Genomic DNA, 19,318 nt, shown 5'->3' with positions numbered 1-19,318 from the left:
TTACATAATCACACTAAAAGAAACAAAGTATAACCAAACTACAGTAAGTTAAAACCTATTTAATGCCAAGTACAATACCCTAGAGTGCTCAGGCAGAGAATACAACACTACTTCACTCTTTACCTGTAATTTATATACAGTACAATATTCATACTAATTTCCTTAACTGGAAGTAATCCTCAGGAACCATGGGAGAAGCTTTGACACTTTGCTAGCTTCCTTTACCCATTGAAGCCACTAGAGATGGTGACCCTTGGATAAATTCATTTATATATAGTTTTTAATCTATAATTTTAATTTCCAGTGTATGGTGAATAAATAATGTTTAACACATAAAGTAACAAATATTTTTAGTAAGCTCATCCTTCTGCAGCATAATCAGCAAATCAAAACTTGTACATAATGAACACAATTGGAACATGGTAAAAATCCCAAAATAGGTCAATGCTCTTGTTTAAATCTTGATTTTCAGTTTATTTCAGACTCCTAATTTGTGTCGCACATATTTTGCATTGTGTGTATTGAAGTGAGATTTTTCTAATATTCTGCAATAAATGCAAGTTTGAATTAGTCATTAAATTTGTTTAATAAATCAAAAGGCTAAAATAATATTTGATGTATCAAAATCACTGTAGAAACCTTCCCATAGACAAAATACACTGTTTATACCAATAATAAAACACTAGTTTTCATTGTAGCATAAAAGCAAGGAAACACTACTTAACTATACTGGAATGAAATATTTTACCTGAAACTACACAAGTATCAGATCATGAGAGAAAGACTGAGGCACTAATATACATTCAGAATGAGTATATTTGTCAAGAAAACTAATTATCACTTAAATGATCATTCCATGAGGCACAGTATAGTTGAGCAGATTGAACACTGCTACTGAAATTCTCGCTATAACTGCTTTACCCATATACTTGTCTCAAGTATCATGTTTTAAAAATTTATCAAATATACAGTACTTGATGTCCATTCTTAGGTAATACTATTGTTAAAAAAATGGATTAAAAATAGATGAGGGGCCTCAAATTTGCACTGACTCTTCCATTGTAAAACATTTTAAATTTAATTCCCCTACAAAAACTTTAAGCAATATGAACATTTGACTACTAATTATCAACCAATGCAGCCTGGCCATGTGGTTTTTGTGAAAAAGAATAGGAAAGGCACTTCTTGAAACTAATTTCTGGGTGTCATTATAGGTGATATGTCCAACATACTATTGAGAGCACTTATTAATCTTTGCCAACCTTGCTATGGTCATGCACAAAGATTTCCTCCTTACCTCTTGGTAACTGATTTAATTTGACATGGTTAACTAATTTAATTGTTAACTTAATCCTTCACAATGTATGCTCTGCTTCCTGCTTATTGTAACTGGCTTAGAGCAAGGACTTTGGTAATCCCAAAGACTCTTGCTTACCCCATTATGACACCCATGTGCATCCTAGAGCTCCCTAAACCCTATCTGGAAGTCAAACTTTTGCTTTAAATTATTCTCCACTAATTTCCAACTACAGTATCTCTTGTGGAAAGTCATGATTCCTGGTTTCCCTTACTTGACTAACCACAAATGCTTTGTGCACATTATGCTTGAATTAATTACTTGGATCATTTTCACATTATAGAATGTAGAATTTGAAAAAAAATAACATTCAAAAACAAAAATTTGTTTTTTACTAAACTGTATTTGATTTTTCATGGTACACTATATATGGAAAGTGCAAGTATTTTTCTTGATAGAAATGTAATACAGTATACTGTAGATCACCATCTCCCACCCCACCACAAAAAAAAACTTTAGTAATTATTCTTTATGGAAATAATGATATCCTATGTCTTGGGGAACACTTATGACCTAGTGCTGAACTACTCGGACAGTATTTTCAAATAGAAATTAAATTTTATTATAATACTATAAATCCTTACTAGAAATATAATCTTTTTAATTTCTTTATGCCAATTTTTAAATATTAAAGATGGTTCTTGCTATGTTTGCTTGTAACTACAGTACTGTATTTATCAAACAGTACATTTTATAAATTTATTTAAAGTATCCATTTTATTTGACTTAACACAGCATTGCACAAAATACCACTTAACAAAATACACTTCACAGCAAACACACATATTGGCCTCTATGATTACAACATTTGATGACTTTTAAGTGAGACAAGTGAGGTATAATTAGAACTCAATAGCAGTGTTTGATGCTAACAAGATTATGAAAGCCATATAATTCTGATACTTGTATCTAATTAGAAATGCATTCCTAAAACACTCAAAATTCACATTATAAATGAAGAACTTAAATGGGAAAAAGTGTACGAGAAACAGATAGCATTGTGAACATCTGCCCTCGACATGCCAAATTTTCTCATCTAGTACCAACGCTACACATAATTATCAGGCTCTGTTTACTATTCATAATTATACATTATTTATTTCCCCATCTTTATGTACATGCATGTTTAACACAGCTAAATACCATTTTAAAGACTTTGGTGAAATGTACCATGTGTAATTTGACATAATGAGTAGAAATATACAAACGTTATACAGTACAGTACTGGTTATTAGAGCTACAGAGACAAATATTACAAGACAAGCTCTTCTTGTGAAGTGAGGCACAAACTTAATTGCAGTGCAACATGCTACATTAGAAAATAATTTTTCTAATGAAATAATGCCAGAGTTCAATTGAACACTGCTACCAGAGTGCATTTTAAGTAAAAAGTGAATACTGTACTATATACTATTTAGTAGCTAACAATAATAATAAAACAATTCATATTACTTGATAAGTAATCACATTATACTGTATATGCAAAAATAAAGAGACAAAATTTCTTCCTATATACAAAGTTGAACCTGAACAATATTTTCCAAAGTTTCTTTGGTTTCAGCGGTACCACACGGAAGATTGTCAGCCACAATCTCACACACATGCTTACAAATATTGTGTGTCCACGTGCATACAATATGTACCAGTGTGTGTAACATACAGTGCATACCAATGTGTAACATACAGTATGTACCAGTGTGTAATTGCCCAGTGTGGCTACAGGATGGGAGCTATGCTCATGGTGTCCCCACAAACTGTCAGACATTTTGAAGCTTAACATGATTTTGACAAATACAAACCTCTCATTTATTACATATGTTTACTACTCTACCTGCAAAAGATAATTTACGTACCTCTTTCGTCATGTTGCAGAATTGCAAAATGTTCCCTCTTATAAATTTTGTAAATGTATCAAAATTTTGTACATGATCTACATCACCTTTTAACCTCATTTACTATTATTGGCAAACTGCTTTTAATGACTCTAGTCTCATCACATAACTCTTACTTTTTTAGACCTAAAAGTCAACTAGCTGCAGAGCTGTACTTAAATCTTTTATTTATATGTTTTTGAATATTGGTTCCATACAACTATTTCATATTCTAGCATTTCACATACACACATTCGTCGTGAATTACCAATAACATTTTTCAATGTATTTAAAGGCATTTCTGAAATTGGCCAAGTAGTATAAGGTCCTCTTATCATGTCCTTGATGTGGCCCTTTGTTGGCAGTGGATACTTGGATAGTGTTTCAGAGTAACTCTTGGTAATTTTAGAGACACCAGAGGTTGCTTGAAGGAAGTGTCGAGGGCTTTGGAATGTTCTTGTGTGTCATTACAAGCAGTGTCTCTGTGGTGGCTTGAGGCATGCTATCAGTGTGTAACATGGTATCAGTGTGTTCGTGCTTCTTGTCCCTGGACTAAGGGATAAGGCAATTTATAAGGTTACTTGTCTCCATAGGGTTCAAAGTTATTCAGGACCAAGGTGGGTCCAGTGCTAAAACTCAGGGAAGCTACCAAGATGCCGGTCAGAAAGGGGTACTTCTTTCCTCATCGCATTCTATTTTAAAAACCTTTTCCAAAATTTACAAATATCTCATAATGCATGTGCAGTAAAGCAGTAATGTATTTACCAATGCTGATTATTTTGGGGTTGTAGGGATTAGTGTAAGGATGATGGATCATTGACTCAAACTTCATGCTACACTAAAGTATCTTTATCACTTATATAAGTGTTTATATATAATATCGCTTTCTCAGTTAATGTCATCACTCACATTGCTTCTTCACAACACTACTAAATGCAGCTGATCTACAGTTTGGCATCATAATTGCTCAAGGGGATTTTATTTTTAATGGAATATTACAAGCATAAGTATTCTCACAAGCTGGAACGAAGCTAGCCTGGTTGTGAGTCTCGGAGGCAGCTGCTGCGTGCCTATAAAGCTTCCAAAATGCAATGAACATTTTATACAAAATATTTTCCTCATTTAGTCAAATAATTTATCTATTTTAGTCTACCTTATAAAATAAATAAGAGTCACATTTGGCAAAGATTTAATGTATTTTGAGATTTTGCTTCAGAAAATGTGTTAAAATATAGACTAAAGTGTTCACACAATTTAAAGTTTAAATTTGATGTGGTTATCCATTATCATATAAACACAAATGCTGGAAGCTCGCTAAAATGGTTCACAGTCCAACACAAGATATGATGAAATGAAATGATTATTTTCCAGCCATAAAGATGGCTTGTAATGAAAAATATCGTAAGAGATATAGTATTGTGATTCGACACATTAACTGAACTAGAATGTAGATTCAAAATATTTAAACACTTTACTTGCACCCGAGTACATGTAAAAATGGATTGCACTGACGAGAGAGTACGTTAAGACATGCTGAGATCAATATGTGTGGACAGCGTTTACACCAATACCGCTCCCTCCTTACTTGTGTGCCCATCTTAACTTGATGGATCTGTGCCCATCTATTACTTGTAGGATGTGTGCCCATCTCTTACTTGAAGTAAGAGTGCCCATCTCTACTTGAAAGATGTGTACGCATCTCTTACTTGAAAGATGTGTGCCCATCTCTTACTCGAAAGATGTGTGCCCATCTCTTACTTGAAAGATGTGTTGTGTACATACAAACAAGAAATACTTGGATTACTTATCAACACTTTCTTACCTACACACTAGGTATAAATTTAATCGTACTGTATTTTACACTACTCGAATTACAATTTTTTTTTTTTTTTGGAAGTACAAGTACTAAATCTTAAACATTTGTGACCATAATGAATCCATAGTATAACTCACTGTATAACTTTCAAGATACATTATACTGTATTTACATGTCCAAACATTGTTATTTAAATTACAAAACATTTGTTGAATGTCACCTAAGCTTATATCCAGCCTAGATATGGCAAATAAGAAACATTACATCTTGCCTGCTTATCTTAACAGTGTACAGGTTCTGTAACACGTATTGAACCAATACCTTAAAAGATTTCCAAGACCTACAATAGTAGTAGTAGTAGTAGCTGGGCTAATGAACAAATATTTGTTTAATGCTTATCAATTAAATTCCCAAACTGCACTTCTCATTTCAGCTTACTGATATCCAAAGCTATATATAATTCCTTCAAGAAATGCACTCTGATAATGTGGATGAAGTACATGTTGCTCAGTCAGTCAGGCCAAGTTCTGCCAGATCTGGCTATTAACTGCATGGGGTCACCAAATAGAATCAGCCTCAAATATTTGCTCAAGGATCCTCAGTAACCATCCATAGGCTCCCTGTTCTACACAGAGTATACCCATATTCAAATTAAACTTACAGTAAAATCTTTGGCATCACTTTCTGATGAATAAGGAGCAAAAGTCAGGTCAAAAGCTAATGTATTTTTATATTTGTAAATTAGTCCAAGTGTGTCAGTAATTCAATCAGATGAGCTTCCTAAATTATGAAACACTAGTTTTGGAACACATATAAATGTCTTTATGAGGCATATAGGCTATACTGGCCTGTTTACAAATGTTACACTTCAAATGTGACCACACTGTTCCTCTTGATGGCTTATATCATCACCCCCGCTCCATCACACCACAGTGCCTGGCCGAGGGGTGCTTGGGTGTCACATGGCCTTCACATCCTCACACTCACATCCTTCACCCTGAAAAATTTCCACCAGTAAGTCAACTGAAATGCAATATAAGAACATAAGTATTAAGGAAACTGCAGTAGGCCTAATGGCATATATATGGCGGCTCCTGTTTATGTTCACCTAAACTCATTCGTACATATGTCTAACATATGAAGTGTTATTATTATTTTAAAAGTCTATCTAAATCATCTTGAGCAATAAAGTATCAGGTTTTCAGGAGACTCAAAAGAGCTAAAAGATGATTTAGATAGGCTTGTAAAATGGAGTTAAGATTGGTAAATGCAGTTTAACGCTGACAAATGTAGGGTTCAGAGCCTACAAAATTATAATAATAACTGGATAAGTTTAACAATGTCAACATTTCTGAATCTGAATGAAAAAAAAATGGGAGGTATGATTAGAAAAGATCTTGAGTCCCAAAACTAAATAAATGTATAAGTGTTCAAAATAAGGCAAATAAGATGCTGGAATTCATATCAAGATGTGTTGGGTTCTCTTTTAGGCCACATCAAGATTATGTAGTTCAATTTTTGACTACAGAATTTACATAAATTAAACCATATTCAAAATAGCATCTTGGGAAGGTCATTAATGCTCTACTATATAATGAAACATCTGTCTTGTGACAGCCTTCTCTGGTAGCTTCAACAGTGCCTGAACCTACAACAAATAACAAGGGTCTGAGAACAGCATATTGTTTGCCACCATTACTAACCAGTGAAATATTTACAACATTATTCCACTTACGTTACTCTGAAATAAAATAATGTTCTCAGCGAATAATTTCAAGTTTATTTTTAATGCCTTCCATATTTCTCCAGTAATAAGAACATTATTAAAATAGTTCAATGTCATACAAGCAATACGTAATACCAAAAAGTATTAATTTACCATGGAATTTTGTTGCTGCCATTGTATCATATATTGTAGCAAGCATTGAAATAATTATTGCAGTTTAACACAGAGATAACTGGCAGAAAGAAAAATAGTTTTGAAAGATCACAGAATCAAAATTTGATATTATTGGTGAAAGTAAGCTAAGAACCATGATCCCTTCATAATTTAAATTACCTGTTGGATAACGATATCATGTTCTGAATCTGACGTTGACATGTAGCGATGGGATGCGTTGGGGCCGGAGTGTGCATGTGGGGCAATGAGGCGTGTGTGTTCATCACCGCCATTCACGCCACCTGTTACAGTTGCACCTCCAGGCCATCCACTTCCACGTGATGTTAAACGACGTTTCATTCCTTCACCTAAAATACACAATATTACACTATCATGCAACACACGGACAAAGGAGAAGCTGGATAATAAACAAGAGGGCCTCATAACAATAATGAGAGAGATTATAGCAAGAGCAGACATAGATAGATCATGACTGTTGGTAATCGGGGACTTCAACTTTAAATCCATAGACTGGGAGGCATATGAAGCTAGAACAGAGGACTTTTGGACCTGTAGATTCATAAACCTCATCCTGGTGACATTCATGTATCAACACGTTAAACCAGCTATGAGGATGAGGGAAGGGGATGTTCCCTCCATGCTGGATTTGATATTCACCAGGAAAGAGGAAGAGATATTTGACATTCAGTACCTTCCTCCTTTGGGTAAAAGTGACTATGCCCATTTGGGAATAAAGTATGCAATGCATTATAATCTGGGAAGAGAATGAGGAAGTTGAATCAGTCAAAAAACCTGTTTAAGGAGAGGACATTATGGGGAACTTAAAATTTTAAGGAATTTTATTGGAAAAGAATCAATATAGGAAGAAGCCAAACCCTCAAACATACCAGCAATACAAGAAGTGTGAAACAACTACACGGCAGTGAGGAGAAATGCAGAGAGACATTTTGATAACGGGATAGTGGACAAATGTAAAATAGAACCAGGCCTATTCTATAAATTCATCAAAAGCAAATTGCAGGTAACGGATAATATTCAGAGATTGAAATGGAAAACAGATTCATGGAAAAAGAAAAGGAGATGTGTGAAACATTAAACAAACAGTTCCAAAGTTTTTTACGTGCAAAATGGAATCTTCAGAGAACCAGACACAATAAGAATGCCAAAGAACAACATTGGGCATATAGAGATGTCTAGAGATGAAGTGGAAAAAATGCTCAAGGAGCCAAGTAAAAATGAAGCAGTTGGCCCAGATGGAGTTTCACCATGGGTTCTAAGAATGTGCACCCGAGCTCAGCATTCCACTTCAACTGATTTTTCAGGCATCCCTGTATACAGGAGTCCTAGCAGATGTGTGGAATAAGGCTAACATAGTACCAATCTACAAAAGTGGTACCTGTAGCAAAGAAGAAACCCCTCAATTATAGACCTGTAGCACTGACATGTGTAATAGTCAAAATATTGGAAAAAATAATTAAAACTAAATGGGTAGAACACCTGGAGAAAAATTATATAATAACAGACAGACAGTATGGTTTTCGATCTGGAAGATCCTGTGTAACAAATTTACTCAGTTTCTATGATTGAGCCGAGATTTTACAGAACAGAGATGGTTGGTTTGGCAGTACTGTATCTATCTGGACCTAAAAAAGGCTTTTGACAGAGGTCCACATAAGAGACTGTTCTGTAAACTGGAACATACTGGAGGTATGACAGTTAGACTTCTAACATGGATGACAAATTTTCTGACAGGAAAATGAGGGCAGTATCAGAGGCAATGTATAGAATTGGAAAAATGTCATGAGTGGAGTACCACAGGGTTCAATTCTTGCAAGTTATAATTAGGAAGGTTCTTTAGGTACAATTCAATCTTTTGAGAGTAAATTTATTAAGAAAAAGGTAAAGTAAAACACAACTATTACTGCCCCTGAAGAACAGAACCATCATTTACAGTGGAAAACTTAAAATTAATTTGTATAAATTAAAACAATCTTAAAGATTACACAAAGAATACATGTGAGAATACTTACTAACAACATAAACGTGCTCTCTAATGTCTGAGCGCACGTCTGATATGTCCCAGATGAGTAGGAAAGTGTGGCAGCAATTTCCAGTCTCATATTCTTCATCAACATAAGACTTGTATGAGAAGGCGTAATGGTGAGCAACTGCTGCTATGAACATCTCTACACAGATTAAAAAGTTCTGAAGGAAACACAAAAGAGCATGGATCAGACAAAATAAAACGAGCATATTGATAATACAAAAGGGAAGAAAACCATATAATAAACTAAAATTTAATTTAGAGAAATCAACAGGAAAACTGCTGCAGGCCTAGCCATCAATCATCCCATCCTATCATCCTGAAGCCAGCCATCATCCTGAAGCCAGCCATCATTCTGAAGCCAGCCATCATTCTGAAGCCAGTCATCATTCTGAAGCCAGTCATCATTCTGAAGCCAGCCATCATTCTGAAGTTGTGTGTTTGTCTTGATACACAACATCACACATGACTTTAATGGTTACTTTACCATTATCAACAGCCTATACTATGATGGAATAAAATGATAGCAAATTTGTTAAACATTAACGGCTGTTAGTAAAACCTTGTTGTGAATCATTTATTAATCCATGTTTTTCAAGAAGACAACGAATGGTATTTGCAATTGTTGAATCAAGTAACTGGGGCGACATGATAGAGGTGTACAAATGGATGAATGTACATAACAAAGGGAATATTAGGGTATTAAAAGTATCAACACAAGACAGAACATGAAACAATGGGTATAAATTGGGCAAGTTTGGATTTCAGAAAGACCTGGGTAAATACTGGTTTGGTAACAGGGTTGTTGATTTGTCCAATTACTGGATAATATAATGTAAGTAGGATCCCTTGATTATTTCATGTATAGATTAGACATATACTGATTATGAATGAGATTGGGTGGTTATAAATAGGAGCTGCCTAGTTTGGGCCAATAGGCCTTCTGCAGTTACCTTTTATATATATATATATATATATATATATATATATATATATATATATATATATATATATATATATTATATATATATATATATATATATATATATATATTTATATATAGTTTTATATATATATATATATATATATATATATATATATATAAATAGTTATATATATATATATTATATATATATATATATAACTATTTATATATATATATATATATATATATATATATATAAAACTATATATAATATATATATATATATATATATATATATATATATATATATATATATATATATATATATATATATATATATATATATATATATATATTATATAAGAAATAAGAACAAAGGTAACTGCAGAAGGCCTATTGGCCCATACGAGGCAGCTCCTATTCTATAACCACCCAATCCCACTCATATACTTGTCCAACCCGTGCTTGAAACAATCGAGGGACCCCACTTCCACAATGTTACGCGGCAATTGGTTCCACAAATCAACAACCCTGTTACTGAACCAGTATTTACCCAAGTCTTTCCTAAATCTAAACTTATCCAATTTATACCCATTGTTTCGTGTTCTGTCCTGTGTTGATACTTTTAATACCCTACCAATATCCCCCCAGTTATGTCCATTCATCCACTTGTAAACCTCTATCATGTCACCCCTAACTCTTCGCCTTTCCAGTGAATGCAACTTAAGCTTTGTTAATCTTTCTTCATATGAAAGATTTCTAATTTGGGGAATTAACTTAGTCATCCTACGCTGGACACGTTCAAGTGAATTTATATCCATTCTATAATATGGCGACCAAAACTGAACTGCATAATCTAAATGGGGCCTAACTAGAGCAAGATATAGCTTGAGAACCACACCAGGTGTCTTGTTACTAACGCTGCGATTAATAAATCCAAGTGTCCGATTTGCCTTATTACGAACATTTATGCATTGATCCTTTTGTTTTAAATTCTTACTAATCATAACTCCCAGATCCCTTTCGCAATCCGACTTCGCAATCACAACACCATCTAGCTCGTATCTTGTAACTCTATCATCATTACCTAACCTCAGAACTTTACATTTATCAGCATTAAACTGCATCTGCCAATCCTTTGACCATTTCAAAACCCTATCTAGATCAACTTGAAGTGATAGTGAGTCCTCCTCCGAATTAATTTCCCTACCGATTTTCGTATCATCGGCAAATTTGCAAATGTTGCTACTCAAACCTGAATCTAAATCATTTATATATATTATAAACAACAGAGGTCCCAGGACAGAGCCTTGAGGCACTCCACTTACAACATTTTCCCACTCTGACTTGATTCCATTTATACTAACTCTCTGTTTCCTTTGGTATAGCCATGCCCTAATCCAGCTTAATATAGCACCCCCAATACCATGAGACTCTATCTTTTTAATCAGTCTTTCATGTGGCACTGTATCAAAAGCTTTGCTAAAGTCAAGGTATACAACATCGCAATCCTTACCACTATCAACTGCCTCAACAATGCTAGAATAAAAATAATTATATTAATATATAAATATATATATTTATATATTTATATATATATTTATATATATATATATATATATATATATATATATATATATATATATATATATATATATATATATATATATATATATATATATTTATATATATATTATATATATATATATATATATATATATATATATATATATATATATATATATATATATATATATATATATATTTATATATATATATGTCGTACCTAGTAGCCAGAACACACTTGTCAGCCTACTATGCAAGGCCCAATTTGCCTAATAAGCCAAGTTTTCCTGAATTAATATATTTTCTCAATTTTTTTCCTTATGAAATGATAAAGCTACCCATTTCATTATGTATGAAGTCAATTTTTTTTTATTGGAGTTAAAATTAACGTAGATATATGACCGAACCTAACCAACCCTACCTAACCTAACCTAACCTATCTTTATAGGTTAGGTTAGGTTAGATAGCCGAAAAAGTTAGGTTAGGTTAGGTTAGGTAGGTTAGGTAGTCGAAAAACAATTAATTCATGAAAACTTGGCTTATTAGGCAAATCGGGCCTTGCATAGTAGGCTGACAAGTGCGTTCTGGCTACTAGGTACGACATATATATTTATATATATATATATATATATATTATATATATTATATATATATATATATATATATATATATATATATATATATATATATATATATATATATATATATATATATATATATTATACACAGTCCAGTCAGACAAAAATCATATACAGTACATGTATATATGATTTTTGTTGTTTAAGTGTTAAAAACTCCCCCAAAAGATGACTCAAGAACATGATACGACAATAGCATATCCGACTGAAAATTATGAAAATAATAAAATCCAGAATAGTTAGGGAAGTTTGATTATAGTGCATGAATATTTACACACACATGCTTCATAAAAGTCAGTTGTAATAACTTGTGCTTGGAATTAATATGTAAATGTACCTGAATGATGCTGGAATCTTCCCGCTCCTTACTTTCATTCTCTTCTTCAGTTTTACCATTTATGTGGAATATATTATGCATAAACTGTGCCTTCATCAAAAACATGATAGCAACTCCTTGACTGCAAAAGAAGTATTAAAACAAAAATTAGAATTATCTGAAAATATAATCTGGAAATTTAATTTTAGTATTTATATAAAATGCAAATAAAAAACTGAGCATGGAATGCAATGAAATTCCCTTTTCTGATGGGACCCCTATAGCTTCCCAAGCAATCTGGGATAGAATCAGATCCCTCACTAGTAGACACTCGGACCAAGTGGGAGCCCCACACCAGCCAGTTGTTGAAGCAGGCCAAAACCTTATCCCCCGACAAATGAGGAATCACGACGACCCAAGCCAAGTGTGTGAACACGCGTAGAACAAGATTAAGCCGAACTGGGAGAACCCGAAAGCAGTAAGGCAGTCACCCCACAACAAAACCTAGCCAAATCTTAACACTCGGAAACATAGGAACATACCAAGACGCTGCCTGGGTGTCCACGAAGACCATCCAAATACCCGTCTTGAGAATGATGAAATGAAATTTCATCTATTCATTTGGTTGAAAATTCATTCAACCAAATGAATAGAGTAGCTTAGAAAATCACATAGGTACTAAATGGAAATATAACATTTGATGAAAAGATATGCAATTAGACATATGTAGAGAGATTGTTAGAGAAGAATACAAATGTGCGTGTAAATGTGTTATGATACGTGGACTTGTAGATGAAGCGAAGGTTGGAAATATAGAGATGATGATGATGATGTAATACCAAGACAGCCTAAATATAAATACATACGAAAATGTCTTCAAATCTAAACATTAAGAAAATATTCTACAGCTGTTCCTCATATTTAAACAAAATAGTAACCCTATTAAGAGAAAATACAATGCCAGTACATTATTTATTTCATTACAAATAGTACATTACTGTATTTTAAAATATTTTCATATTAATAAAATACTCACAAGAATGAGAAGAAGACCACAGCCTTGATGCATAGGAACTTGGCAAGTGGAGACATAGGGTCTAACTCCCTTCTCATAGCTTTGTAGAATAAAACTAAACAGTACATGGCCACAAACTGGGATAGATTGTTGACCACGAAGAGGTAAACAAATGCCTGAAATTTGGACCAAATCAAATTAAAATATTACATTTACTTAACCCCAAAACTGCATGCTCTAAAACAGGCCTATTTTCTGGTGTTCATAAAAAGAAACATTTAACACTTTTGCGTCCTGATGATACAATCTGCGTCATAAAACCAAAATACGCAGAGTGGGTGATGATGCAAATGGCATCATGCATTAATTTTTGCTTAGTCTTATTATTAAGTATAACATTGTGGGTGAAAGAGTTTAACATTGGGTTATGTGTTCACCGCAAATGCTTGGCCTATTTTCCGATGCAATTTGTGAGTCGTGTCAGGCATGCTAAAGTGTTAATCACATAAAACATTGTTTTATGTTAATCACATAAAACATTGCTAAAGCTGACATTAAGTGAAATGATAGAAATAAAAGAGGATGAAGACATACAACAGTTTTACCCATTCTACAGAGAAGAACAAGCACAAAGAATATACACACAACAATTTAACATCTGGGTGTATCAGAAATGTCTGTCTTTGTGGTTGTGATGAGAAAAATGCATTATTTTGCTTTCTATGTTTAGTTTTTGGTGGGGGATCCATCATGAAAGAAAAGTGGTACAGTATGACTTACTTGAGGCATTTACCACAGAAAATAATGAAACATTAACAGTCAGCCAAGCAAATAAATAACATGATTGATTTATCAATGCTGGGTAAAGTGAACATTGTTGTGCAAATTGTTTCAGCATGCAAGCTTTTAGTTGCACAACACAATGAGGATTAGTTGATCTTCCCTGTGGGATGCATTCCAGCTTAGATGCACATACACATAATGCTATGACGTTTATAGGAACAAAATTAATACAAAATGAACTTTTAGAATCTATTTTAGAAATCTGGAAAAATAGATCAAGGAAGAGATAAAGAATGCAGAATATTTGGTAGTTGTGTGTGATGAAACACGGGATATTTATGATAAAACACAGATGGTAATTGTTCTAAGGTATGAGCTACAAGGAAAACCTGTTGAGATATTCTGAAAGGTGCTGGGAGGAGTGACATTTATTTTTGCTCCATTAGCTCCATTTTGCTTTATTAGCTCCATCTGCATGGAGCTATCTCAGTGCGGCTGACATAGCTGAAGGGGCCGCCGTTCAGATCCTCCAGAAAAAGATAAAATTGCAAATGATTAACGGTGTCTGACAGTTTGGTTAATAAATTGTTACTTACATTTCTGGGAGATAATTTCCCTTCTTCATAAACACCCGCCTGGCCACATACAAAGGCTATTAAGGTGGTCATGAGGTGGAACACAGTATACTGTAGGATGCCATGCTTGCACCGGTGAATAAACTCCCTGCCAAGAAAAAGTTAAATGTATACACTATAGGTTGAAGAGCAAGACCTCTAGTTTTTAAGGTAGCATAAAGTCCAAACTAGCAATAATGGATTCAAACTGGACAAATTTATAATTGAAAAAGTTGAGAAGGTGGACAGACAAGAGCGAGCGAGTGTGAGAGGAAGCAGGGAGGGAGTGTGGACAACACACAGGATATGGTAAGGGATATGGCTGGGTGGAATCAGATACAGTAAGAAAGGCATGAATGAATCTGTAATGAATATGACAATTTATGATGGACACTGTACACCTAGTCCTTCAAATTATGTTAATTTGTGAATGATGTAATGAGTTAGAAGCAATATTTTATGATTTTACGTTATATGTTTTTTTAACTTAACACCTTTCTCACCGCTCTAATGGTAAACTGCACATTATTTTTTAAATATATATGTTACCATTCAAATGTTATTCACTTTATGTAAAAAAATGTAAGTTAGCCTTATTGTAATGATTTGTACAAGTTGTTATAAATAAATTTTCTAATTTGAAAAGTTACTTATTCTAATGGGCTCAAAAGTGACCATAGCTTGGCATGCTGTAAGTGACCAGAGTGGATACATAGCCCCTCCTAGTGAAGCAACTTAGGGACTTCTGCTTACTATAAAAATCAACAAAAATAATTCAGTCTCACCTGCCCATACGCCACGGCTTGAGGCAACAAAGAGGAAAGAAGTGATTGGTTTGGGGTTTGGTTTCCATAGTGGCATCTAGATCCATTTCATCATCAAGAAAATTGAGGAGAAACATCATGAAGTTGTAGATGACATAGGCCTCATAGCATTCTCTTGCTGTATCTAAATATTGTGCAAACGGCGAGTACCCGAGTACCAACCACTGAAAAATAAATTTTTTATATTTTCAGATATAGATGGCAATGTTTCTTAAATTGTGGCACTGAGGCTGACCCTGGCTGGCCTATGACACCCCTATAACCCACCATGTGTCATCTTGGAAAGTTGGCTGAGACTAGCGCTAAGCATTTGGCCTCCAATTTCAGACAGACAAGAAAACATTCTATTTTATAGATACAGGTTTCATTTACATAATGATCCCTCTCCTTTTAACTTCTGAATAGGCAAAATAAAGACACTTACTGCATTGAGTGCATATACTGGAACCATCCACAGAATCCTGAAAGTAAAATTATATATTAATTTAATATAAAACAAAAATATGCATAATCAAAACAAAGTAATTTAGAGTGACAATGTAGCAGTAACTAACACCACTACCATAACCATTTTTTGTATTATTATTTTCTACCACAGACATGGCCAGACATTTACAATGCTAACAGCATATACAGTATACATTTTCTTCTGTCCTCCATGGACCGGGTTAGAGGTCTGTTAAACATATAGTCTAGTGATTTATTGAACAATCAACCACAGAAAGTGATTCAGTGAGAATCCACAAGGTCTTCTCTAAATACACTTTATTCTCTTCTCTGAGGCTACAGATCCCTACAATTTCAAATGAATACAAATGAATAAGTTGAATCAAACCTGATGATGTGTTTCTGTAGTTTAGGTTTAGTGTAGTTGATGAGATGCTGCACAATCTCCCACAGTGTTATTGGGATCGCCATGAACACAAATATCCCACCAATAAGCCAGGCAATCGTGAAGCCATCCATTTCATGTAAAATCTATAAAAGATACAAAAAAAACAAAGTTTCAATATACAGTATAATAGACACTGTACATTTAAGAATAGTTAGGCATAACAAAACAGACCCCACATGGTAAGAAAATTGCAACCGAAAACCGAAGAGAGGCAGAACTCCCTCCAATCCCGAGGAAACAAGCAAACTTTACACTCCTTTTGGGGCGTGTTGCTTATCATCACAGCCCCCTCCCCCACACCAGCGACCCAGCCACTCCAGTTTGGAGGCAAAGTATCAACCAAACAAAAATAGCCAACAGAGGGAGGGAGGGTTGCTAGGGAGCCTCCGGGGCTCACCCAGAAAATGACATTTCATTATATTCAATGCCAGTTTTCTGTGGTGAGCCCCTTCGGCTCCCTGGAGCTAAATTGTTACGAACCCTTCGTAACCAGGTTCTTTTTAAACTACTGTATGATCCTACTCAAGTTCAGAGAAACCTAATCTTGGTGGGAATATAGTGTAAATGTTTAAAGATAAAATTAAAAGAACAACACTTAACATAACCCATTATTATTTCCCATTACCATTATAATATTTACAAGTCTCTGCGAGGTCAACCGGAGCAGTGTTGCTAGCCCTTACGCTAGCCTGCTTCATGGATGACGGATGCAATGTGCCTCTGATGAGGTCTTCGAAGTTTCATGTCCGTAGCAAACACTCGCTGGGACGTTCAGTCAGTAAATCCAGCTAAGCTCCAATAGCCCCTCTGGCTAGTACCTTCCAGAATCGAAATCTATAACGCCCAAACCACAGTGCTCACCTAGCCTCATTGGCTAGCACTTACAGGAGTGAAGTCTACAGCACTCCACCACTCCACCGCAGCGCTCACCTAGCCCCTCTGGCTAGCACCTCTAGGAGTGAAGTCTATAGCGCTCAACAGCAGCACCCACCTAACCTTACTGGCTAGCACCTCCAGGAGTGAAGTCTATAGCACTCAACAACAGCGCCCACCTAACCTTACTGGCTAGCACCTTCAGATCGACCCACATCTTCCACTGTCCCGACTTCACTGACTTCCCTCTCTCATCTGTGGTTGCTCATCACCTTTCAGCTTGGCAGACTAAAAGATGGGAAACTATGATTACAGGGTGGGTCAACTGCTGTAGTTTGGCACCTGGATCGTAGATGGCGCCGAGATCCGTGACATAGAGTACATCTAAAGCGAGCCAGCAGCTGAGCAGACAGAAGACTGGACACGTGATTCTGTGGTCCCGGGTTCGATCCCGGGCGCCGGTGAGAAACAATGGACAGAGTTTCTTTCACCCTGATGCCCCTGTTACCTAGCAGTAAATAGGTACCTGGGAGATAGTCAGCTGTCACGGGCTGCTTCCTGGGGGTGGAGGCCTGGTCGAGGACCGGGCCACAGGGAGACTAAAGCCCCGAAATCATCTCAAGATAACCTCTCAAGATACATAACCAAAGGTAAGGAAAAGAAGGATTTACCCAGGAGGCGGCTGCCACACACACCTCAACACAAAGTCGAGACAACCTGCTGCCCAAAGCAACACAAGAATGCCCAGGCCCAGAAACGTTAACCAAATATCAGGCGGCCAGGACCCTGTTCGACCTCCAAAATCCCCGCACCTGATATCAGCCCAAAACATGATGCCAAACACGGCAGCCAATGCAGCAAACTTCCTAATATCATGGGCATGAGGATAGACCACAGGCTGGCTAGACTTAATAACCCATGCGGACAACCAAGGAGACCCGAGCCCTGGAACAGGGAACGAGGGAAACCAGATTAACCCAGAGCGCATTCCCGGTCACAGAAGTCAGAGCGCGCAGGTAATGGCAAAGAACCGCAACCAGACACAAGACATGATGCATCCCCGGCCTGACCAATCAAGCACCAATAACCCAAGAACCCCTCCGGATAATCCATTCTGTGAATAAAATAATGAATTAGTAAAACATTAAAGCAGGTTTTATCATTTCGCCTTATGGCTCCAGACCTATGGGGCACCTTGGGTATTTAAATACAATGACATTTTATTCATTAAATGTGAAATGTTTAGAGAAGAAGCAATTAATAAAAAAATATTATTTGTAATGAGCACTTACCAGTGTGTATATGAGATATGGAACAAAGCCCAGGATGATGCCGCCATATAGAACGAACACGAGTGGCCTGATCCACAGCCGCCACTGTGAACACAGAACATGGCACCGCTCTCCACACATCTTTGTTTCAATTTTTCAATTTATCAGTAAATCCAGCCAAAATTGTCATCCTGTTAAAAATAAATGGAAATTGTGAAAAAGTACTAAGCCAAACCTGTTAAAAATTATATTATTATTGTCTGGTATCCAGCCCTCTGGCATGCCAGTACAGGATATGACTCCCTGGCATGCCGGTTTATGACTTTCTGGCATGCCGGTTTATGACTCCCTGGCATGATGATATACGACTCCTGGCATGATAGTATATGACTCCCTGGCATGATGGTTTATGACTGGAGATGTCAGTCACTCAGATATCATCCCAGTGACTTTCATCCCAGATACTCTCTGGGAATCCAGTATATGACTCCTTAGGATGCCAGTATCTGGCCCTCTGGGATGCTGGTACAGTATCTGGTTTCCTGGGATGCCAGTATCTGGCCCCTCTGGGATGCTGGTATTTGACCTCACTTGGATGTCAGTACAGTAT

The 19,318-nt window shown here is 35.6% G+C and overlaps 1 protein-coding gene across 1 annotated transcript; it reads right to left on the bottom strand.

The window, feature by feature from the left end:
- Positions 1–44: 44 nt before the first annotated feature.
- Positions 45–18,922, bottom strand: LOC138366221 (transmembrane protein 184C-like). The gene is made up of 10 exons (XM_069327099.1): positions 18,730–18,922; positions 16,505–16,647; positions 16,094–16,130; positions 15,631–15,833; positions 14,828–14,954; positions 13,470–13,624; positions 12,455–12,575; positions 8,975–9,149; positions 7,104–7,291; positions 45–6,041 (listed from the first exon to the last, which is right to left on the bottom strand). The coding sequence occupies exons 1-10, from the start codon at positions 18,847–18,849 to the stop codon at positions 6,003–6,005; spliced, it is 1,308 nt and encodes a 435-aa protein (XP_069183200.1). The 5' UTR covers positions 18,850–18,922; the 3' UTR covers positions 45–6,002.
- Positions 18,923–19,318: the final 396 nt, after the last annotated feature.

The sequence above is a fragment of the Procambarus clarkii genome, chromosome 19, assembly GCF_040958095.1.
Source record: "Procambarus clarkii isolate CNS0578487 chromosome 19, FALCON_Pclarkii_2.0, whole genome shotgun sequence".
NCBI lineage: Eukaryota > Metazoa > Arthropoda > Malacostraca > Decapoda > Cambaridae > Procambarus > Procambarus clarkii.
The sequence above is the reverse complement of the archived record's forward strand: the minus strand, read 5'-3'. Positions and strand labels throughout refer to the sequence as shown.

What these genes read in the sequence shown, in the direction of transcription:
- LOC138366221 (XM_069327099.1), bottom strand. Translation starts at nt 18,849, where the DNA reads ATGTGTGGAGAGCGGTGCCATGTTCTGTGTTCACAGTGGCGGCTGTGG. An exon ending in AAGCCGTGGCGTATGGGCAG is followed by an intron (nt 14,955 to 15,630) that starts GTGAGACTGAAT and finishes TTTTCTTGGCAG; the next exon opens with GGAGTTTATTCACCGGTGCA. An exon ending in AGAGCACGTTTATGTTGTTA is followed by an intron (nt 7,292 to 8,974) that starts GTAAGTATTCTC and finishes TGTGTATTTTAG; the next exon opens with GTGAAGGAATGAAACGTCGT.